The following is a 22,216-nucleotide window of genomic DNA, read 5'->3' on the forward strand; positions in this document are numbered from 1 at the left end:
CTCTTCACCTCAAGTTGAAAATGCATCTTCTACAAAAGGAAAATGGGGCTCTAAATTTAGTGTAGAGGAAGATCAACTCTAGTGTTAGTAAGGCTCAATACTAGTGTTGATGCCATAAACAGTAGTGAACAAACACAAAATACATTTTGTCAAAAAGTTTGGGAATACTTCACACAATACAATACATCCGGTACTACACGTACTATTATCTCCTTGATAAGTCGTTGGAGAATGATTAGTGAAAAGACAAATAAGTTTGTTGGGTGTATGGCTAAAGTTAACGCACATCATCAAAGTGGTATAACCAAACAAGATAAGGTATAAATTATATTGCAATAATGTTAACATACCCATTCACCAATAGTTTGAAGATATTAATCATGTTATATTTCTTTAAATTTTTTAAGATTACCAATGCGAAAGTTTTGTATAAAGAGACGTATAAGAAACCCTTTCTTCTTGAACATTGTTGGCTTATGTTAAAGGACCAACCAAAGTTTGCCGATCCTAATAGAAGATCAAAAGCATCCGTGCCTCCAACTCCAAAATCAACATCTATTAGCGAAGGGGATTGTGGGTCCGGATTTGGTGACACTTCCAATTTTGAGAGGCCAATTGGTAGGAAGGCCGAAAAAGCCATCCGTAAGAACAAAACCGATGGAAAAGATGTAGGACAATATTTGACCAAGAAATTGAAATTTATTGAGGATGTAACTCGATTGAAAGAGGAAAAATTGTCTATTGAGAGGGAAAAACTTGTGATTGAGAAGGAAAGAAGTGAAGAAAAACTTAAGATTGAGAAGGAAAGAGTCATGATTGAGAAGAAAAAAATTTGAGATGGAATACATGTTAGAGAAGGAAAGAATCATGATGAAAAATACAAGTGGCTTGATCGAAGCACAAAAAGCTTTTTATGAACAACTCCAAAGGGAAATCATGGCAAGAAGAAGTTCACGTAATTAATGGATTTGATTGCATTTTGGATGTAGCTTAGATTTTTATGTATTTTGTAGTGACTTATGTAGGCCTTTATGTATTTTGGTAGTAACTTATGTATTTTGTAGTGGCTTATGTCACTTGACTTTAATCTTAAACTAGATGTATGTATTTGTGTTATGACTTATGCATGAATTGGTTATATTCATTTTGTTATGGCTTATGTCACTTGATTTTAATCTTAAACTAGATGTATGTGTTTGTGTTGTGATTTGTGCGTGAATTAGTTATATTCATTTTGTTGTGGCTTCTGTCACTTGACTTTAATCTTAAATTAAATGTATGTGTTTGTGTTGTGACTTATGCATGAATTGATTATATTCATTTTGTTGTGGCTTGTGTCACTTAACTTTAATCTTAAACTAGATGTATGTATTTGTGTTATGACTTGTACATGAATTGGTTATATTCATTTTGTTGTGCCTTATGTCATTTGACTGTAATCTTGCATCTATAGTAATAATTGCTTTCCAATTGTCTTGAAGGTTGCATCCATGAATCGCTCTTTGTTTCGCAAGTTGCTTCTTGATGACTTAGATGAGGATGAGATAATTGAAGAACTTGTTATGGAAACATCACAACCTAAACGTCATCACTCTATTTGACATAATCATTTGGTAGGTTATGAGAGGCATTTTCTTGATTATTGTGCTCCCACACCAATATATCCACCCGCTTTATTTCGTAGGAGATTTCAGATGAAGTGTTCTCTATTTCTCCGTATTCAATCTAAGGTAAAAGCTCATGACTCTTACTTTGTCCAAAAAAGAAACAGTGCCAACAAACTTGATTTATCTTCATTACAAAAGATAACTGCTGCACTTAGAATGCTTGCGTATGGAGTATCGGGTGATTTGATAGATGAATATGTGCGGATTGGAGAAACTACTGCATTAGAAAGTTTGAAAAAATTTGTTACTGCGGTAATTAATGTTTTCTCTGAGGAATACTTGAGAAAGCCAAATAATGAAGACATTGTTAGATTGTTAGCTCATGGTGAATGCCAAGGTTTTCCAAGTATGTTAGGTTCAATTGATTGCATGCATTGGAAGTGGAAAAATTGTCCATCTGCATGGAAAAGTCAATATTGTGATCATATTTGTGAGCCTACTATTATTTTAGAGGCAGTAGCATCATATGATCTTTGGATATAGCTTGCATTTTTTAGGTTACCTAGGTCAAATAATGACATTAATGTGTTAGAGCGGTTACATGTATTTAATGAACTTGCTAAAAGACGCTCTCCTACAGTACATTACTCAATCAATGGTCATTACTACACAATGAGATATTACCTTGCTAATGGCATACATCCAAAGTGGACAACATTTGTGAAAATAATCCCAGCTCCACTAGGACATAAGCAAAAATTATTTGCAGCAGCCCAAGAGGCATGTAGGAAGGATGTTGAGCATGCATTTGAAGTGCTTCAAGCACGTTTTGCAATTGTTCGTGGACTTACATGATTTTTCCATCTTGAAACACTCCAAAAGATCATGAAAGCGTGCATAATTCTCCATAATATGATTATTGAAGATGAGCGAGATGATAATGAAGTGGTAGACTTGGATTATGAACAAATAGATGGAGTGGATAATCCTCTTCTGCAAGTGTTACGTGAACAAAGTGATGGATTTATGTCATACATTGAGAGGTATGGATGCATTAGAGACTGAGAAATTCATTTTCAACCCTAGTTGGACCTCATTGAACATTTATGACAATTTCAAGGCGAGTCATAGGAATTTCCTTTTTTTTATGTTAAGAAGTATGAGTCATAGGAACTTGTGCGAGTGTGTGAGTTTTATTGTAATTTGGTTTGAGTTATGTATGTGAGTAATATATGGACTACATTGTTCCTGCTATAATATGTGTTCTATTTTATATGTTTTCTTATAAAGTTCCTCTATTTCATAGTTCACATTGTTCCAAGATTGCTTCCGGACAATTGAGACGATAATAGACTATCATGATGATTGAGAAATTGTTTTAGTAAAAAAAAAAAAAAAAAATGTATGAGTATAATTTGGGGTTAAAAAAATCACTTGTTAACACTAGACGATTATGTGCTATCATGTGGCGGCGGCGTCGGCAGCGGTGGCATTGGCGGTGGAAGAGTCGGTGGTGATAGTGGTAATGGCAGCGGTAGTGATTACGGTGGCGATGGAAGAGTTAGTGGCGGCGGCGGTAGTGGCAGCGATAGTAGTTGCGGGTGGTTGTGATTGTTGTTTATTGTAGTGAATATATTATTTTATTGTAGCGGATATACTATTTTGGGTAAACTACATCTTTGATCCCTAACCTTTATACTGAATGTCAATTTGGTCCTAACCTTTCAAATGTGTCAATTTGGTCCCTAACTTTTTGACATTGTGTCAAAATGGTTTTTACCGTTAAATAGTAGATGGAAAATGCTGACGTGGCTAATGTTCAATATAAAATATTGATTTTAGGCCACATAAGACTGCCACCTGGACTGCTACCTCAACCTAACATAAATAAATAAATAAATACCCCAGTTTAGAAAACTCAATATTTCAACTTTTGAATTATTATTTTGTTCATTATTTTTTTTTTTTTTCATTTGTTCGGTGTTCCTCTCCGACCCAAATCAACTATGCCTTTACTATTTTTCTTCCTTTGTCAATGTTCCTTTCAACCTAGATCGTCCCACTAATTTTTTTTTTTTCTTCCTTGCTCTTTCTCCAAAATCAACCTCTTCACATACATGATGATACAGCCCAAATCAACAACAACAAAAACTTAAACTGAGCCAAACAACCCAGATCAACTCCTCCACCTCTCTTCCAATTAATAAATAAGCAACCAAATGACCAAACAACCATGGATGACAACCAAATGGCCAGAGGATGAAAACCACCTCGTTGATTCAAGGAGATGGTTGTGGTGGCAAACGGCAAAATTGAGAGGCGAGCCTTGTTGCCAGAAAGAGAAAAAGGTGGAGGAGAAGACCAAACAGCAAAAGAGAGAAAGAGGCCAAACGGTGAAAACCATCTCGCTTATTCTCTCTCTCTAAATCTATTCTCCTCTTGGACTCTGTTGCTTTAATTGCTAGCATAGACTCAAGATAGGATGGAAGATTTTGGTGATTCATCTAATGGAATAAAGAGTCATGGGCATGTATCAATTGAGGTTTCATTGTGGGTTTGACAGGGTTTTGGCAGCGGTGGTTTGAGTGGCGGCGAAGGGTAATTTTTGGTTGGATTTGAGGATTAGGAAGGGGATTATAGTTGTGGGCTTTGGAATTTATGGGGTTGATACGATTTCTTGGTGGTGACATAGCTGTTGGATTGTTTTAAGAATTCATGGTTGTTGAAGAACAAACCCATCCTTTGGACTTCAATTAAACAAGGCATGTCGATCAGAACCAAACCAAAAATAAAAATAAAATGATGTTTTTAGAAAATAGAACTGCAACAACACTAAAGTATAAAAAGGACAGTCAACAAAAATAAAAAAAGAGATTAATAAGCCTAGCGTTATTTGTTTTTGTTTTTTTTTGTTTTTTAGGCTGACATGGAAGTCCAAATGGCAATCTTAGGTGGCCTAAAATCAATATTTTATTTTAACCATTAGTCGTGTTAGTATTTTCCATCTACTATTTAACGGTAGGGTCTTTTTTGACACAATACCAAAAGGTTAGGGACCAAATTGACACATTTGAACGGTTAAGGACCAAATTGACATTTAATGTAAAGATTAAGGACCAAATATGTAGTTTACCCTATTATTTTATTATGATGTTTATATTATTTTATTGTATTGAAAGTTAAAATAGATCCACTGTTGCAGCATGTGTGTAGATAAAATAAATAAAATAACTTGTTGTAGTGCCAAATAGCTAAATTTTTAGCTCCACTACTGTGGATGATCTTAACTACCTATAACTCTGTATAATGGTTGCTTCTAACTTAGATTCCACTCATTCTAGCAAAGCTTCTGTAGTCGAATCATTATTGAATTTCAGCAAAGCTTTCGTAATCAAATCAGAATTAAACTTTGGATTGGGCAAAATTTAGATAGAGCTTCCACATTAGGGCCAAAATTCTCTCAAAAAATGCTCACATTCTAACTAACCCTAACTCTCAATTTATGGAGAAAATTGAGTAGCGAAAAGCACCTTTTAGTCCTTATATTTTCAAGGGAATCCCATTTTAGTCCCTACATTTTATTTTTACTGCTTTTAGTCCCTATCCTGAAAAACGCTTTCCGTTTTAGTCTCTTCCGTTACATCAAAAACGAAAAAAGCTGACATGGCAAACGATAGGAATAAATAATACTAAATTAAAGCTGACGTGGCCTAAATTAATAATAAAAAATGTTTTTTGGCATTAAAAAATGCCACGTCAGCATTTAAATTAAAAAAAAATTAATTTATTAATTTTAACTAAATAAAAAAAATTAAAAAATAAAAATTATATGAATTGAGATCTAAGTGTGTCTTGAACAAGAACAACAAGAACACAAATCCAGATCCAAGAACACAAAACTGAAAAAAAAAAAAAAAAAAAAAAAAAAAAAAAAAAAACAAAAAACAAAAAACAAAAACCAAACAAGCTAAACTCTTAGAAGCATACTTATGAACAGTCTCTTTCAACTTTTCCTCATCTAGAAACTGTAAGATCAAGAACACGAGCTCTCTACCAAGTGACGACATAGTAGCCGCCCACCTCTTGTTCGATTCCCAACAAACCAAAATCACCAAAAACACCACTAGATTTGCAAAAATAAAAATAAAAACTCAAAAGGGTTAATTTCTAACTACCTTTATTACTTAAAAAGAAAAACAGCACATAGGTTCAATCAAATCTATACCCAAAACCAGATCACTAAACTCCCATCCTTAAAACACAAAAAGAACCCATTTTTACATACAAAAATTATTACCATGTACTTATTAGAAGACAAACATGTGCGAAGTAAAAATCAAGTAAACGAATAAATAAAAAAGTCAAAATGAAATCTGGGATTTTTTTTTCTTTTTAAATTTTTACTTAAGAGGATCACAGAAACAAAAGAAAGTTGCTTTAGACCATGTGGGTATCAAAGATGCAAAAGCCACATGGTGTGAGGGTGAGATGAGAGCAAAGCGACGGCGAAAATCAAAGCTCGACTGGGTCCTCACGGTGGCGACGGCGTCCCGACGGCATCATCGACGGCGTCCTTGACGGCGTCCTCGACGGCGACAGAGATCAGTGCAAAAAGAGAGGGAGAGACTAGAGTTTAGCTTGTTTGGTTTTTTTTCTAAGTGTATGTATCTTTTTTTTTTTTTTTTTTTTTTTTAATTTCTGGGCTTGTGTTCTTGGATCTGGGTTTGTGCACTTGTTGTTCTTGTTCAAGATACACTTAAATCTCAATTCATATGATTTTTAGTTTTTAATTCTATTTTTAAATTTTTTATTTAATTAAAATTAATAAATTATTATTTTTAATTTAAATGCTGACGTGGCATTTTTTAATGCTAAATTTTTTTTTTATTATTAATTTAGGCCACATCAGCTTTAATTTATTATTATTTATTCCTACCGTTTGCCACGTCAGTTTTTTCCGTTTTTGATGTAACGACAGGGACTAAAACGGAAAGCGTTTTTCAGGATAGGAACTAAAAGCGGTAAAAATAAAATATAGCGACTAAAATGGGATTCACCTGAAAATATAAGGACTAAAAGGTACTTTTCGTCAAATTTTAATCGTTGTAAGAAAATTTGCCAAAAAATGCCTTATAGTTATTACCCAACGGACAATAGTATGCACTCTTACTTCTTCAAAATGGTGAGGTATGGGCCGCTATTTATAGAAATTTTAGGATCAAGAACATTATGATCCATGTAGGATAATGTTACACTGATCATGATGATCTTTTACTAGCATCTTTTTCCACGATTAGTTTGCTAGCTTTGCACTTTTCATTCTCTAACATTACATCTTTAAGGCTTCGATGGGAAGTGCTACTGATGTTCAATTCAAATGATTTCAGTATCATCAGAAATATTGTGATTCTAATTTCATATGGCTCTGACCGTATGTTATTTGGACCACATGCCAGAGAGTTATGCATCACAGAGGTTGACTGGTTGGAAAGGATTGTCCGGAAGTTGATTAATATATTTTTTTCGCACACAATTACTCCTAATCTTGACCTCCAATGCACGAATTGGTAAAACCAAATTTTAGAAATTACCTTTACTTCAAGAAAGCAGAGATAATTTTGCAGTGTTGAACAAATTTGTGCGCAAATGACTCTTCAAAATCATTCCTTGCGCTTAAACTCCAATTGACAAAAGATGCTAAGGTTGTGTTTGGATATTAGGAATTGAATTTTAAATCAACTGATTTAAAATGCCTTGATTCTAAATTGGTAGATTTTACTTGTTTGGTTCCATTTTTTACATTAAAGGATTTGAAATTCTATGGTTGGAATACCTACAATTGGATTTATTTTAAATCAATAAATTAATAGACTCTTTTTCTCAATTATTTTCTCAAACTTCTTAATACATACAAGCAGGGAACATAGAAGTCAATCATAAACCCTCCTGAGCTATATATTCTCTAAATAATGTTGGCCCAAGAACATTAAATAATTCTGAAAATATGGCTTAATGTATGTTTTCTACAAATACGAAAACATCTTTATGTCGTGTTATATTTGAGTTTTGAGTAATTCTATGGTACCCTTCCATAAAAAAGGGGGTATGGTATCTATTAGTAGGTAACCTGCTACACCAAGTTACTTTTTTCTCATATTTGACGGTTCAATTCTTATATTATGCAGTTCTAACATCACATGTGATAGTTCTTTTCTCACATTTAGTGGTTCTCTTACTTTTTTTTTCACATTTGACGGTTCCATCCTTACATTATGCAATTCCAACATCACATGTGATAGTTCTTTTCTCAAATTTGGTGGTTCCTTTACCTTTTTTTTCTCACATCTGATGATTTCATCCTCACATTGTGTAGTTCCAACATCACATGTGACAATTCTTTTATCACATTTGACGATTCCCTTACTTTTTTCTCACATTTGACGGTTCCATCCTCACATTGTGTGGTTCCAACATCACATGTGACAATTCTTTTCTCATATTTGGTGGTTCCCTTACTTTTTTTTTTTCCTCACATTTGATAGTTCCATCCTTACATTGTGCGGTTCCAACATCACATATGACAGTTTTTTTGTCACATTGGATGGTTCCCTTACCTTTTTCTCACACTTGACGACTCCATCATCACATTATGCGGTTCCAACATTACATATGACAATTCTTTTATCACATTGGGTGGTTCCCTTACCTTTTTCTCACACTTGACGGTTCCATCCTCACATTGTGCAGTTCCAACATTACATATGACAGTTCTTTTATCACATTGGGCGGTTCCCTTACTTCTTTTTTTTCTAACATTTGACGGTTTCATCCTCACATTGTGCAGTTCCAACACCACATATAACAGTTCTTTGCTCACATTTAGTGGTTCCCTTACTTTTTCCTCATATTTGATGGTTCCATCCTCACATTGTGCAGTTCTAACATCACATATGTCAGTTCTTTTGTCACATTATGTGGTTCCCTTATTTTTTTCCTCACATTTGACGATTTCATTCTCATATTGTGCAATTCCAACATCACATGTGACAGTTCTTTTCTCATGTTGGGTGGTTCCCTTACTTTTTTCTCACATTTAACGGTTCCATCCTCACATTGTATAGTTCTAATATCACATTTGACAATTCTTTTGTCACATATAGTGGTTCCTTTATTTTTTTTCTCAAATTTGATAGTTCCATTGTTATATTAAGCAGTACCAACATCACATCTGTTCTATTTTTGTTACATGTAATAGTTCTTTTGTCACATATGACAGTTTTTTTTTATCACATTTGGTTGTTTCCTTACTTCTTTCTCATATTTGACGGTTTCATCCTCACATTATGCAGTTCCAATATCACATGTGACAGTTCTTTTCTCACATTTGGTGGTTCCCTTACTTTTTTTCTCACATTTGATGGTTTCATCCTTACATTGTGTAGTTTCAAAATCACATGTGTCCCTTTTTTTCTCACATTTGGTGGTTCCTTACTTTTTTCTCACATTTGGTAGTTCCATTGTCTTATTAAGTAGTACCTACATCGCATCTGACTCTATTTTTGTGACATTTAGTGGTACCCTATTTTTTTATTCTCAAATTTGACCGTTCCATTATTACATTAGGCAATACCCACATTACTTCTAGCCGTACTTTTGTCACATTCGGTGGTACCTTATTTTTTTCTTTACAATTGACAGTTCAATCGTCACAATAAGCACTACCAATATCACATCTGACCATAATTTTACATTTAGGCTTATCACTAAGGTAACTTTTTTACTTACTAATAACTGCTCATGACAATAGTAATTCTTTTTAAGTTATTTAAAAATTTAGATCTAAAATCGAAAACCAAAAAAAAAAAAAAAAAAATCAGCTAGAATTATCTTGGTTTCTTCCACAAATATTTGAATATACCAATTAACTTCCTACGTATCTTCCTTGGTAGCTTCCATCACATTCAAGGGCATACCTCCCTATAAAATAACATAGTTGAGGTCATTTTCTTGATGTTTATATTTTTATTATTTATATATGATGGTGAACCAAAAATTAGACTATCTCCAATTCGTCCATAGTGTCGTTCAAGAATAGAAAGGTAATCTAAGTGCAAGAAGGTCGACCAGCATGAAGTCACCTAGACAACCGCTAAACACTTAGAAATTTTTGGAGTAAATCTATATCCAAAAGCTTATGATTTAGACCACGTTCTACTATTCTGAAGTAGGAGCAAAATTCTTATTCATCGCTCTAAGTAGGAGCAAAATTCTTATTCATCGCTCTAACTTTCCACTAAGTTCTTAATGTGATGACAGTTGTAGAAATTAAGTCTGAACCTTCTCACTTCCATCCACGTTGAGGAAGTTATTAAACAAGTAACCACTCCAAAACTTACTATAAAAGGACCCAACCATATGAAATCAAAGTAAGTTTTTCACCATTTATAGAGTTGAAATTCCTAATTTCAAGAGAGAAAACTAACTTAAACATCGGAGGGTTCTTGGTCAGTTCATCCCAATCACCTTTGATCTTGTACTTCTTTCTTTCTAGGCCTTCCAAGCAATCTCAAGCCCATTGAAACCCGAAGCATTCAGCCTACTAATTTTCTATGCATCATCAATATATACTATAAAACTGAAGATGTATAACCTTATATGCTCTCTAATTGTTCTTATACAACATCTGCAACTTGATCACAGTTATGTGTTTATTGTGGTGTCTAAGGTTGGAAATAGGGTGACTATACAATTAGCAAGTTATGCAAAAAATCCAATACAAATATTGTTGACAATTTTAAAATATTCAGTAAACACTTAAAATTGAAACTATAGATCCAGTATGAAATAGTCACCAATCAAGGCTACTACACTAGGTTTTATATTTTTTAGACATTTTCATTAGATCCACGTGTGTAGAAGTGTTAAATGACTGTGTCCGACACAAGTATAACCACCCCAACTAAAGTATCTATTCAGTTTTTTTTCATAAAATTATTATTATATTTAGATCCATCTAAAACAAAATAAACATCCCAAAAAATTTCCACAATAACAAAAATTACCAATAGAAAAGTTAAAAACAATTAAGCACAATTGTCTGATTTTACCAAAAACAAACAACCCAGTCCTTTTTAAAAAAATTATCAAAATAATTTTGTCATTGAGAGTTTAGCATATCGACCACAATGATAAGTGTGAGCCTCATTTGAGTCAGCAGAGCTTCCACTAGCTAAGTCTGAGAGAGCTCTAACAGCAATGAAATGTTTTCGTTGTTGAAGACTTATCGGTGCCACAAAGCACTTATCTCTCTCTCTCTCTCTCTCTCTCTCTCTCTCTCTCTTTGGGTTTCGCAAAATTTATACAAACTCATCATTCTAAAGCCATTTGGTATTTGTTCCTATAAAATATTGGAACATGTAATTTGAACATAATTGGCTATTAAAAGGTCAATTTTCATCTCTATACTTTGTTCGAATCAGCATTGTGGCAAGTCGGTATATTTTTTGCTAAGCAACTCTGGTTCGAATCCTTCACGCCTGCAATTTTATTTTTTTTGAATTTTCAATTTTCGGTCCATAAGCTGAAAAGCCCACAAGATGCTACACCCAAGAAAAACCCTTGTTCATCCCAAATCTTCTTTCCTTCAATGTCGGTGATAACAGCCACCAATTTTCCTCTCTTTCTCTACCCTTTTGTTCTAAGTCTCCACCGTTTCTCGTCACTAAAAATCTCAGTATAGCTCATCCTTGTTCTTTAGTTTTCCATCTGGGGTTTTTGCTGATTGGCTTTTGTGTTGCTGAATTGTTATTAATCTTATTTTGTTTTTGTTTTCCTTTTGGTGTCGCTGGGCTAGGGACAGACACAGGTGGGGGCCCGGCCCTTCTGGCCCAATATTTTTTTTTTAAGTAGGTTAATTTTCAAAAAAAAAAAAAAAAAAAAGACTTGGGCCCCCCTTACAAAAAGCTTGGGCCCTCTTTGAAATTGTAACCCACGAAAACAAGGGTAGTGCAACTCAAGAAATTCAATCTCCCTTTCAATTAAAAATAAAATTCACTAAATTGCAGCATTTTCCAAAAAATTCAGTTATCAAATTATACAAATCACTGTCATTCCAATGACCGAAAAATATCTTGTAGTGGAGTATTTCTAGCATTTTCTATTATTTTTGAACGTTGTTCATTTTCCATTGAAAGCACTAGATTTGATGCCAACTTGTATCGAATACGTTCCGACCAGCTCTCCTGAAAAAAGTAGACATTGTTGATGAATAAAAAGCTTAAGCAAATTATGCAAAAACTGTAAAATATACTTCCAATAAATATATTACCATCAAGGTTAGATTCTGTTTGATAATTTTTGTATGCATGTGCTTAATAACATACATGCCACAATCATACCTGAAATATGAAAACAGTTAAAATTTAAAAAAACCAAAGCTTCACACAATAGTTATCCATATGTGCAAATCTACAATTTAGTACGTACCCATTACTTTGTATAGGATCCAACAGGGGTGATTTCAATGGAAATTTGGTAATACTATTAGTATAGTTGTCTTTCTCTAGATAACTCAATAACTTATCGAGGCCTTTTACCTATCGCAAAGTGAGATTATAAGCAATTATTAAGTACAAAACTTAACTAAACCACATATCAAAATTATTATTGAAATCAATAGAAAAAGAGACAGTACCACTATTTGCACGTTTTTTATTCGAATGTCTTGCCTAGTTGTGCTTGGCAAAGAGTCCAATATATGTATACATTTTTTTCTTGAACTAAAGTCAATGACACATAAGTACCAGTGACTATTATTGTCATTCATAGGGATATAAATCTACAAGTACAAACAAGCAATGTATTAGCATGTGTTAATTTAAAATACACAAGTGTGTTGAGTAAATTTACCTGTTCACAACACTTCAATCTTGACATATACTTGTCATCGTCCCTATATGTCCTTTTAAACCATTCTAGTGTGGGATTACCATCTTCTTCAATCATTTTTTGCTACAAACACACACACACACACACATATATATATATATATATATATAGAAATAACTAAGGAATTAAATACTATAAGCACAACCTAAAACATATATAAAAAATGAAAAGTAATGTGTTAATTAAATACTATACACACAACCAAAAATAATAAAGCAAACTTACCGAGAAATGTGTTGGCAAATGCCACGCATATAGTTCTCCACACTTTTTCTCTTCCAAAGTCATCATGCAAATGGTCAAGTTAATAATCTAGCATAAAATATTATTGTTACAATTAGTGAATAAATAAACAAAATTAATATTATATTTTCCTATTTTAATTTCATAAACTAACCCGACTGCTTATCCATTGGTTAGGGAGCAATGAAAAAAAAGCCGCACGATCACTATACTCATATTTCATGTTAGCAAGAACTTCACTGAACATTATTCATTGACATATTATTTAGTTAGATCTTATTCAAAAAATGCATTAATATTAATTTCTATATATAAACAAAAATGACAAACCTCCCATCTAGATCTTTATTGAAAATATAATTGCATATGATCTTCTCCAATTCAGTAAATGGCGCGAACTCATTGATACTCTCCTCATCAACCAGTCCAGATTCCTAAAACAATATAGTATATAATAATTAACATAGGAAAATATGTTGTATTCACACCCTAATTTATTAATGTACACATTAAAGGATTCACCTGGGACATATCTTTGATTTTTTTCGTCTTTTTCAAATTCGGAACTCCAACTTGGGAGGTGACAATTGGGCTGCGTTTTAGAGATTTGGTGACTTTACTCTTGGCAGATTAGGTACTCATGTTCATAGTGGAGGAAAAAAAGTCCAACTGGTTTCAAGATACAAAGAGGAAAAGTGATAAGGAGCTCAAAAAATAGTCTCAAAAGATTATCAGGAATTTTTTTATTCTTTAAGTAAGTTTTTATTCACATAAAAAAGAGAAAAGATGAAACACCATCAAATACACAGGTTGTGAACTGAAGTTGTATCTAAATCCAGCAAACTAGAGACAGAATGACCACTAGTGGGAGCCATCCAATCATACAAAGTATGTAGAAAAATCAACTTCACAGCCAACATTAATCATTCAAGGACTTCAAATGTCCAGTTATTTTGTTCCTTCCAAATAATCCACATGACACAGAGGGATTGCATTCCAAATATCACCATTTTTCTGCCTAGAAAACTACCCCTTCCAACATGCCAACAAATCTACACCCTCTTTGGCATAACCTACTGCACCCCAAATAGGCATAAAATGAAAGACTATAGATTTCTATCCATAGAACAATTTAACAATAAGTGATCATAGACTCCCCAGCTTGCTTACACATACAACAACAATCCACTATGATAACATAAGCATGCTTGGCACAAAAACCAGGTTATGGATGAAAATTGGAAAAAAAATGGATATGTTGGGATTTTTTGATCATGTGAGTTAGAATTTTTGATGTATATGTTGCAGTGCTGTGGTTTCTCAGAGAAATGGAGAAAATGGATAAGGTATTGCATTTCAACTGTAAAGTTTTCTATCCTGATCAATGGTAGCCCAACTGATTTCTTTGGAAGTTCTAGGGGGCTTCGATAAGGGGATCCTTTATCTCCATTGTTGTTTGATATTGTGATGGAGGCATTAAGTCGTATGTTGGATGTGGCTGCCTCCGCTGGGGAATTCTCAAGCTTTTCTGTGGGTAGTACGACTGGTCAATCAGTGATAGTGTCTCACCTTTTATTTGCAGATGACACTCTGATTTTTTGTGATGCTGAACCTTCTCAGACTGCTAATTTGAGGGCAATTCTTGCTAGATTTGAGGAGGTGTCAAGGCTTCATATTAATTTGGGGAAATCCGAGTTGGTATTTGTTGGTGGGGTACCCAATTTGGAGGTTTTGGTGGGTCTGTTGGGGTGTGGGCTGTCTTCTCTACCCTTGAAATATTTGGGCCTTCCATTAGGTGCAAAATTTAAGGACTTGTCTGTTTGGAATCCTATCCTAGAGAGAATGGAGAGGAGATTAGTAGGTTGGAAGAGAATGTATTTATCTAAAGGGGGTAAGGTGACACTCATTAAAAACTCACTATCTTCTTTACCTACATACTTTCTTTCCCTTCTTCCTTTACCAAGTAAGGTGGCTAAGCGTATGGAGAAATTACAGAGAGATTTTTTGTGGAATGGGATTGAAGGTGAACCTAAAATTCATTTACTTAATTGGGCCAAGGTTTGTAGGCCTTTGCAGGTTGGGGGGTTGGGTATTAGACGGTTGGGTACCTTTAACTCTGCCTTACTAGGTAAATGGTTGTGGAGGTATGACTCGGAGACTGATGCTTTATGGAGGAGGGTTATAGAGGCAAAATCTGGAAACATTTGGGGTGGTTGGTGTACGAAGAAGGTGACAAGTCCTTATGAGGTCAGCTTATGGAGATACATTAGAAGTGGCTGGTTGAACTTCTCTAAACTTCTTGTTTATGATGTGAGGGACGGTACTAGAGTGAAATTTTGGAAGCATGTGTGGTGTGGGGATTGTACCCTCCAAGAGGCCTTTCCAGAGCTTTACTATCTTAGTAGGTCAAAGGATTCCTCGGTGGCTGAAGTTATGGGTTGGTCGGTTGGGAGATTTCACTGGAATGTGCAATTTCATCGTCCACCACAAGATTGGGAAGAAGAAGCCTTTGATCGGTTCATGGGGTTGGTATATTCTTCATCAGTGCGGGGGTTTGGCCCAGATAAGGTTTGTTGGAAGACTGCAAGGAATAGAGGTTTTGAGGTTAGAAGTTATTATAGTTCCTTCTACCCTCCTAATCTTGTTTCCTTTTCATGGAAAATGATATGGCAATCGAAGGTTCCTCCAAGGGTACTTTCTTTTCTTGGTCTGCTTCTTTAGGTAAGATCTTAACAATAGATAACTTTCGTAAAAGGCAAGTGATAGTGCTTGATTGGTGCTATATGTGTAGGAGGTGTGGGGAGTCGGTGGATCATCTTCTACTTCATTGTTCCATAGCTTGGAAGTTGTGGTCTTTGGTTTTCTGCTTGTTTGGTATTCAATGGGTTATGCCTCATACTGTTCTTGAGTTGTTTGAGGCTTGGGAAGGAAAGCTTGCGCGATATCGTCACATTGATGTTTGGAAATTAGTGCCTCACTGCTTGATTTGGCGTATTTGGCGTGAAAGGAATGCTAGAAGCTTTGAGGGTTGCGAACGCTCTTTGCTGGAGATTAAATCCTTTTTCTTACGCACACTCTTTGAATGGAGTGTGATTTTTTCTCATTTTTCTTGTTCTTCCTTTTCTATTTTTCTTGACCGTTGTTCTTTTGTTTCTTGATTTTTGCCCCCATAGTACATCCCCAATGTACTCGGTTTGTCAATTTTTTATTATTAATAATATTCTTACATTATTTATCCAAAAAAAATACAAAAAAATGGAGATAATAAGTGAAAAAATTAAAATAATACTTCTTTAATTAGAAGAGTAACTAAGGAAATGCAGTGAAGTTAATCAAGAAGAGTTTCTGAATAAAAACCATATTCTCAAAAATTTGACAACTGCTAATTTTACTCCCCACAAACTTGTTTCGAATCTAACTGTAGCTATAAACTAGTTGATGTTCACTACAATGCACTTGTTTTAGCCAAAGCATCAAACTATGCAAAACCTACTAAATCATCAAAATCTATGAAGTATTCAACACCCCTAGGCCTTGGCATAGTAGTAGCTTTTTCATCAAGTAGAGGAAAAAGCGTTGAAATGATTTTTCAACTTTAAAAAATTTAAAATTTAAAATTTGAAAAAAAAAAAAAAACGTAATAAAATGAGATTTAACAGCTGATAGTGTAGTTTTAAAATAATATAAAAAAATTAAATTAAAAAAAAAAGGGCATCAACAAATATCCAATACTCAAACCAACCCTCATTTCACTAAATTGGCAAATTAGTAAACAATCACAAACCAATGCAGAATCAAATGTGAACCGCTAAAAATTGGCTGGACCGACAACCCTTTTATTGGTATTTATACTAAAACTACTCTTCAACAAAGATTTTCCACACTCAACCAAATGGAAGAGGTGTACTTTGTACAATTGTACCGCCCGGGGTCATATAGATCAAAACCCGGACTCAAATGTTGTTAACTGACAAAAATTGGATGGACTGACGACCATTTCACTGATATTTATACTAAAACTACTGTTCTAAAAAGATTTTCCACACTCAGCCAAACTTAACTGCAAATTTTGAATCATATATGATACATGAAACCCAAAAAAAAAAAAAAGAAAGGGTTTGTTCCAATTTTCGAAAAGAAAATAAAACTCACTATCAGTTTGAACCCATCATCAGCATGTACCTCACACTAAATATCTGTGTCAGTACTAAGCAAACAATAGAGAAATGTGCAATTCATAGCATCAAAATTTATAACCAAAACGGAGTCTGAAAAAGAATGGGGTGGGACAAATTATCGAATGAAAAGCCTCGCAGTAATTCAAAAAATTCAGAAGATTGGCTACATCAAAATGTTGAAGAAAGACTAATAAATAAACCAAAATGAAAAACAAGAACAATAGAGAGAGAGTTTTGGAGAAACTACACCTGAAGAAACCGAAAGCGTTCTTTAAGCTCTAATCTCTAATGATTGTTTTCTGAGTTGCTCCGAACCGAACCCACGTATGATGCTCTAAATGGGTTTTCAGTTTCACACCTTGTTCCTCTTTTTCAGTTTCCACTCGTCTGGTGGTATAACATGTGTGATTTACTAACCTGCCCTCGTTAGCTTGTTCTTGTACTTGTTTGTTTGTTTGTGCCTGTGGTTGATTGATGGTGCTTGAATGAACTTGACTTATCAAGAATTTTTAAAGAATACGTGTTATTATGGATTTTTTTTTAATTTTTTTTTTATAAGTTTTATCTAAACAAGTATTTAGAATCTATTACAGCATTTGTAGCAGTAGAGCTAAATAGCTATATAGCTATTTTAGCTCCACCAAAACACAAAAAACAATCATACAACAATGGAGTTAAAGGTATATTTTTTAGCTTTATTAATACAGTGCACAACTATCTATGACTGTACATAGTAGCTTAGAGTTAAAAAAAAAAAAAAAAAAAAAAATTTATTCGGAGCCTAGATTAAAATAATACAAGTTGTTTCATTTTTTTACATTTTTTATTCTCACATCATGCCTCTCTCTCAATCACTCTCATCTGAAACTCCATCTCTCAAAACTCTCTCAAGCTCACTCTCTCAACGTCACTCTCTCAAGCTCACTCTTTCACTGCCGCCAGCCTGACTCATTCTCAACGTTGCTGCCATCGAAGCTCGACGTCACCAACCCACTAGCCGTCCCAAGCCGCCGATTAGCCTCGGACCCACGTTGCCATCCACCTCAGACCCACGCCGTCGATCCACCTCAGACCCACTTCTCTTCCGCCGATCCACTTCAAGTCAGTTGTCTCTGTCTTTTTCATGTGAATGCTTGGAATTTTTTATTTGGGTATAACATCAAAGAAAGTGAGATTTTTTATTTGGGTATAACATCAAAGAATGTGGTCAATGATTTCTTTTTCTTGTTCTTTCAGTTTATTATTTTAGATGCAATAATTTTTTTGCTGTTCTTGCTCAATGAAAAGTTCTGTTATTTGATCTCAGAGCATCCATTCATTTTGATTCAGAGCATCCATGAATGGACATAATGCATTTGTATTGGAATGTATTGGGAATTTTTTGTTTGCAGGAATTTGTTGTGTGGTTTTCTTGTAATAGAAGTTCTTGTCCTAGTTTTATATTTTGTTGCACAAGACCAGAAACAAAAGCACACAAAAAGGATTTCTTGTAGTCATTTTAATGAGAAATTGTTAGTTTGGTTTTGAGATGCTCAAAAATGAATTTGTTGTTTTCTTTATTAGTGGGATTAAGCTACATGTCAAATTAAGTATTTATGCATAATCATGTTCTATTGTTATAATTCTAAGTATTTTAAGTTTTGATATAAATATTAGTTTGAGAATTTTTTGTGTGTAGGGAAGTTTACATTTTTTTTTTCTAATTTTATAGAGTCACATAGAGACACAGAGTTATGTAGAGACCCAACATATTTCACGGGTATCATGAATGGGGATATAGAAATTGACTCACAACTTTTGGGAATGTATCAAATACTCCTATGTCAGTTTTTGATTCTCCACCTCAAGTTGAAAATGCCTCTTCTACAAAAGGAAAACGAGACTCTAACTTTAGTGTAGAGGAAGATGAACTCCTAGTGTCAGCAAGGCTTAATATTAGTGTTGACGCCATAAACAGTAGTGAACAAATTCAAAATACATTTTGTCAAAAAGTTTGTGAATACTTCACGCAGTACAATACATCTGGTACCAAACGTACTATTATCTCCTTGATAAGTCGTTGGAGAACGATTAGTGAAAAGACAAATAAGTTTGTCAGGTGTATGGCTAAAGTTAACACACATCATCAAAGTGGTATAACCGAACAAGATAAGATATAAATTATATTGCAATAGTGTTAACATGCCCATTCATCAATAGTTTGAAGATATTAATCATGTTATATTTCTTTTAATTTTTTTAGATTACCAATGCGAAGACTTTGTATAAAGAGACGCACAAGAAACCCTTTCTTTTTGAACATTGTTGGCTCATGTTAAAGGATCAACCAAAGTTTGCTGATCCTAATGGAAGATCAAGAGCATCCGTACCTCAAACTCTAGAGTCAACATCTATTGGCGAAGGGGATTGTGGGTCCGGACTTTGTGATACTTCCAATTTTGAGAGGCCAATTGGTAGGAAGGCCAAAAAGGCCATCCGAAAGAACAAAGCCACCAGAAAAGATGTAGGGGAATATTTGACCAAGAAATTGAAATTTATTGAGGATGTAACTCGATTGAAAAAGGAAAAAATGTTTATTGAGAGGGAAAAACTTACAATTAAGAAGGAAAGAAGTGAAGAAAAACTTAAGATTGAGAAGGAAAAAGTCATGATTGAGAAGAAAAAATTTGAGATGGAATACATGTTAGATGAGGAGAGAATCATGATGAAAGATACAAGTGGTTTGATCAGAGCACAAAAAACTTTTTATGAACAACTTCAAGAGGAAATCATGGCAAGACGAAGTTCACGTAATTAATGGGTTTGATTGCATTTTGGATGTAATTTAGGCTTTTATGTATTTTGTAGTGGCTTATGTAGACCTTTATGTATTTTGGTAGTAACTTATGTATTTTGTAGTGGCTTATATTACTTGACTATAATCTTAAACTAGATGTATGTGTTTGTGTTGTGACTTATGCGTGAATTTGTTATATTCATTTTCTAGTGGCTTATGTCACTTGACTTTAATCTTAAACTAGATGTATGTGTTTGTGTTGTGACTTGTGCGTGAATTGGTTATATTCATTTTGTTGTGGCTTATGTCACTTGACTTTAATCTTAAACTAGATGTATGTGTTTGTGTTGTGACTTGTGCGTGAATTGGTTATATTCATTTTGTTGTGACTTTTATCACTTGACTTTAATCTTAAATTAGATGTATGTGTTTGTGTTATGACTTATGAATGAATTGGTTATATTCATTTTGTTGTGGCTTGTGTCACTTGACTTTAATCTTAAACTAGATATATGTGTTTGTGTTGTGATTTATGCGTGAATTGGTTATATTCATTTTGTTGTGGCTTATGTCACTTGATTTTAATCTTGCATCTATAGTAGTAATTGCTTTCCAATTGTCTTGAAGGTTGCATCCATGAATTGCTCTTTATTTTGCAAGTTGCTTCTTGATGACTCAGATGAGGATGAGATAATCGAAGAACTTGTTATGGAAACAAGTTCATGTGGTGTGGTGTGCACGAGTATGAAACCCACGGGGGTGATTGAAGATCAAATTAAATTAAGAGCCTTTCAGTTTTCTTTGAAGGATTTGGCTAAGGATTGGCTCTATTATCTACCCTCTGGGAATATTAAAACATGGAACGAGATGAAGAGATAGTTTTTGGATAAATATTTCCCAGATTCAAGGGCGGCTAACATTGGAAAAGAAATTTGTGATGTAAGGCAGCACAACGGATGAATATTGGGAACGTTTCAAGAAATTATGTGCAAGCTGCCCCCATCATCAAATTAGTGAGTAGCTACTTATCCTGTATTTCTATGAAGGCCTTCTACCCACTGATAGGAGCATGATTGATGCAGCTAGTGAAGGAGTTTTGGGGGATAAAACTCCCAAGGCCGCAAGAAACTTGATTGCAAATATGACGACTGTAGACACCCCATTTTACAACTTGCATTTAACCAACCGGTAGATCTTCAGATTTGTGATACAAAACAAATCTTGATGTTCTAACAATCATAATGGTATGTCATGGGTTTTGATCGGACCACCTAATCAAAAGTTATCCTACAAACAATTTTCAATGATCATGGCTCGCCTATACGATGGGCTTGATCACATCCTATTCTAAACACTTAATTTTGATTGGTTCTCACAAGAATTAATTTAAAGTTAATCAAGTGTGATTTTTGATTGGATTTCATTTTATTTTTTTTTTTTTTTGAAGAAATAATAAAAAATGTTTTTCTTTATGGCATCTTATCTGCTATTTTAAAAAAATAAAATAAAATAAAATTGGAGATATGATCCATGAAAAATTCAAAAAAAAAAAAGAAAAATGCTCAAAAAACGTCATTATCTTCAGCAGTTACTTGAATCGCATTTTTGTTCAGAAAAACGTTGAAATTTGGATTTCTCTATTTCTATAAAAGTTGTAGAGAATTAAATTTCATTTCAAAAAACATCAATCCCAAATCAATTGGAATTTTGAGCAGCAAGTTATGGCCAAAAAACGAAACAGGTGCAGAAGATAACACAAATTCAGCATTATCTTCAATTTTCTCTCAAAATTTCAAATGAGTTCAACATCAAATCTGGTCAAGCCTATCTAATAGACTTATCATTTCCCTTTGTTTCAGAAGAAAGATTTTTGAAAAATAAATTGGGTAAAGAAACAGATACAGCCTATGAAAAAATTCAAAAATGCTCAAAAGACGTTACTATTTTCAGCAGCAATTTGAAACACATTTTTGGCATGGATAACGTTGAAATTTGGCTTTCTCTATTTCTGAAAAAGTTGTAGATAATTGAATTTTCTTTCAAAAAACACCCATCTTGAATCAATTGGAATTTTGAGTGGAAAATTAGAGCCAAAATACGAAGCAGGTGCAGCATCATTTCAAAATTTGAATGGGGATCAACACCAAATCCGTCCCAGCTCATTTAAACAGGTTATCTCCTCCCTTAGCTTCAGAAGAAAGCTAATAACTTAGCTTTAAGGCTAAGCCATCCCTTCCCCTATAAATAGAGAAGACCTCTTCCATTCTCTGAACCCCAAAATTCCCTCTAGAGAGCTAGTGAGAAAGCAGAAAAAAAGCTATTGAGCAACCATTGTTCTTACTTTGGTTGTAGTTGAGTACTTCCTTGCTTTCTTCCTAGCCCTTTAGGTGATCATTTCCCCTTTTAATTTATGCTGGTAAGTAGTTAACTTTTTTTAATTCTTTATACATGCTAGAATAAATGCT

The 22,216-nt window shown here is 34.0% G+C and overlaps 1 protein-coding gene across 4 annotated transcripts; it reads right to left on the reverse strand.

The window, feature by feature from the left end:
• Positions 1 to 11,644: 11,644 nt before the first annotated feature.
• Positions 11,645 to 17,429, reverse strand: LOC115958935 (ubiquitin-like-specific protease 1A). Of its 4 annotated transcripts, XM_031077208.1 has the most exons (10): positions 17,225 to 17,429; positions 13,320 to 13,466; positions 13,128 to 13,231; positions 12,952 to 13,036; positions 12,780 to 12,866; positions 12,516 to 12,617; positions 12,301 to 12,444; positions 12,093 to 12,202; positions 11,935 to 12,004; positions 11,645 to 11,848 (listed from the first exon to the last, which is right to left on the reverse strand). In XM_031077208.1, exons 2-10 carry the CDS (start codon positions 13,326 to 13,328, stop codon positions 11,714 to 11,716), a joined length of 846 nt encoding a protein of 281 aa, XP_030933068.1. In that variant the 5' UTR covers positions 13,329 to 13,466; positions 17,225 to 17,429; the 3' UTR covers positions 11,645 to 11,713. The 4 variants fall into 4 exon arrangements, with proteins under 4 accessions (XP_030933068.1, XP_030933070.1, XP_030933069.1 ...); XM_031077210.1 differs by lacking the exon at positions 13,320 to 13,466; XM_031077209.1 differs by lacking the exon at positions 12,516 to 12,617.
• Between the last annotated feature and the right edge of the window lie 4,787 nt (positions 17,430 to 22,216).

The sequence above is a fragment of the Quercus lobata genome, chromosome 9 (genome assembly GCF_001633185.2).
Source record: "Quercus lobata isolate SW786 chromosome 9, ValleyOak3.0 Primary Assembly, whole genome shotgun sequence".
Taxonomy (NCBI): Eukaryota; Viridiplantae; Streptophyta; class Magnoliopsida; order Fagales; family Fagaceae; genus Quercus; species Quercus lobata.

Bases quoted from the DNA above. Each gene is read 5' to 3' on its own strand.
- LOC115958935 (XM_031077208.1), bottom strand. The intron at 12,445-12,515 runs GTAAATTTACTC...TTGTACTTGTAG, and splicing joins GATTGAAGTGTTGTGAACAG to ATTTATATCCCTATGAATGA. The intron at 12,203-12,300 runs GTACTGTCTCTT...ACTTTGCGATAG, and splicing joins TAAAAAACGTGCAAATAGTG to GTAAAAGGCCTCGATAAGTT.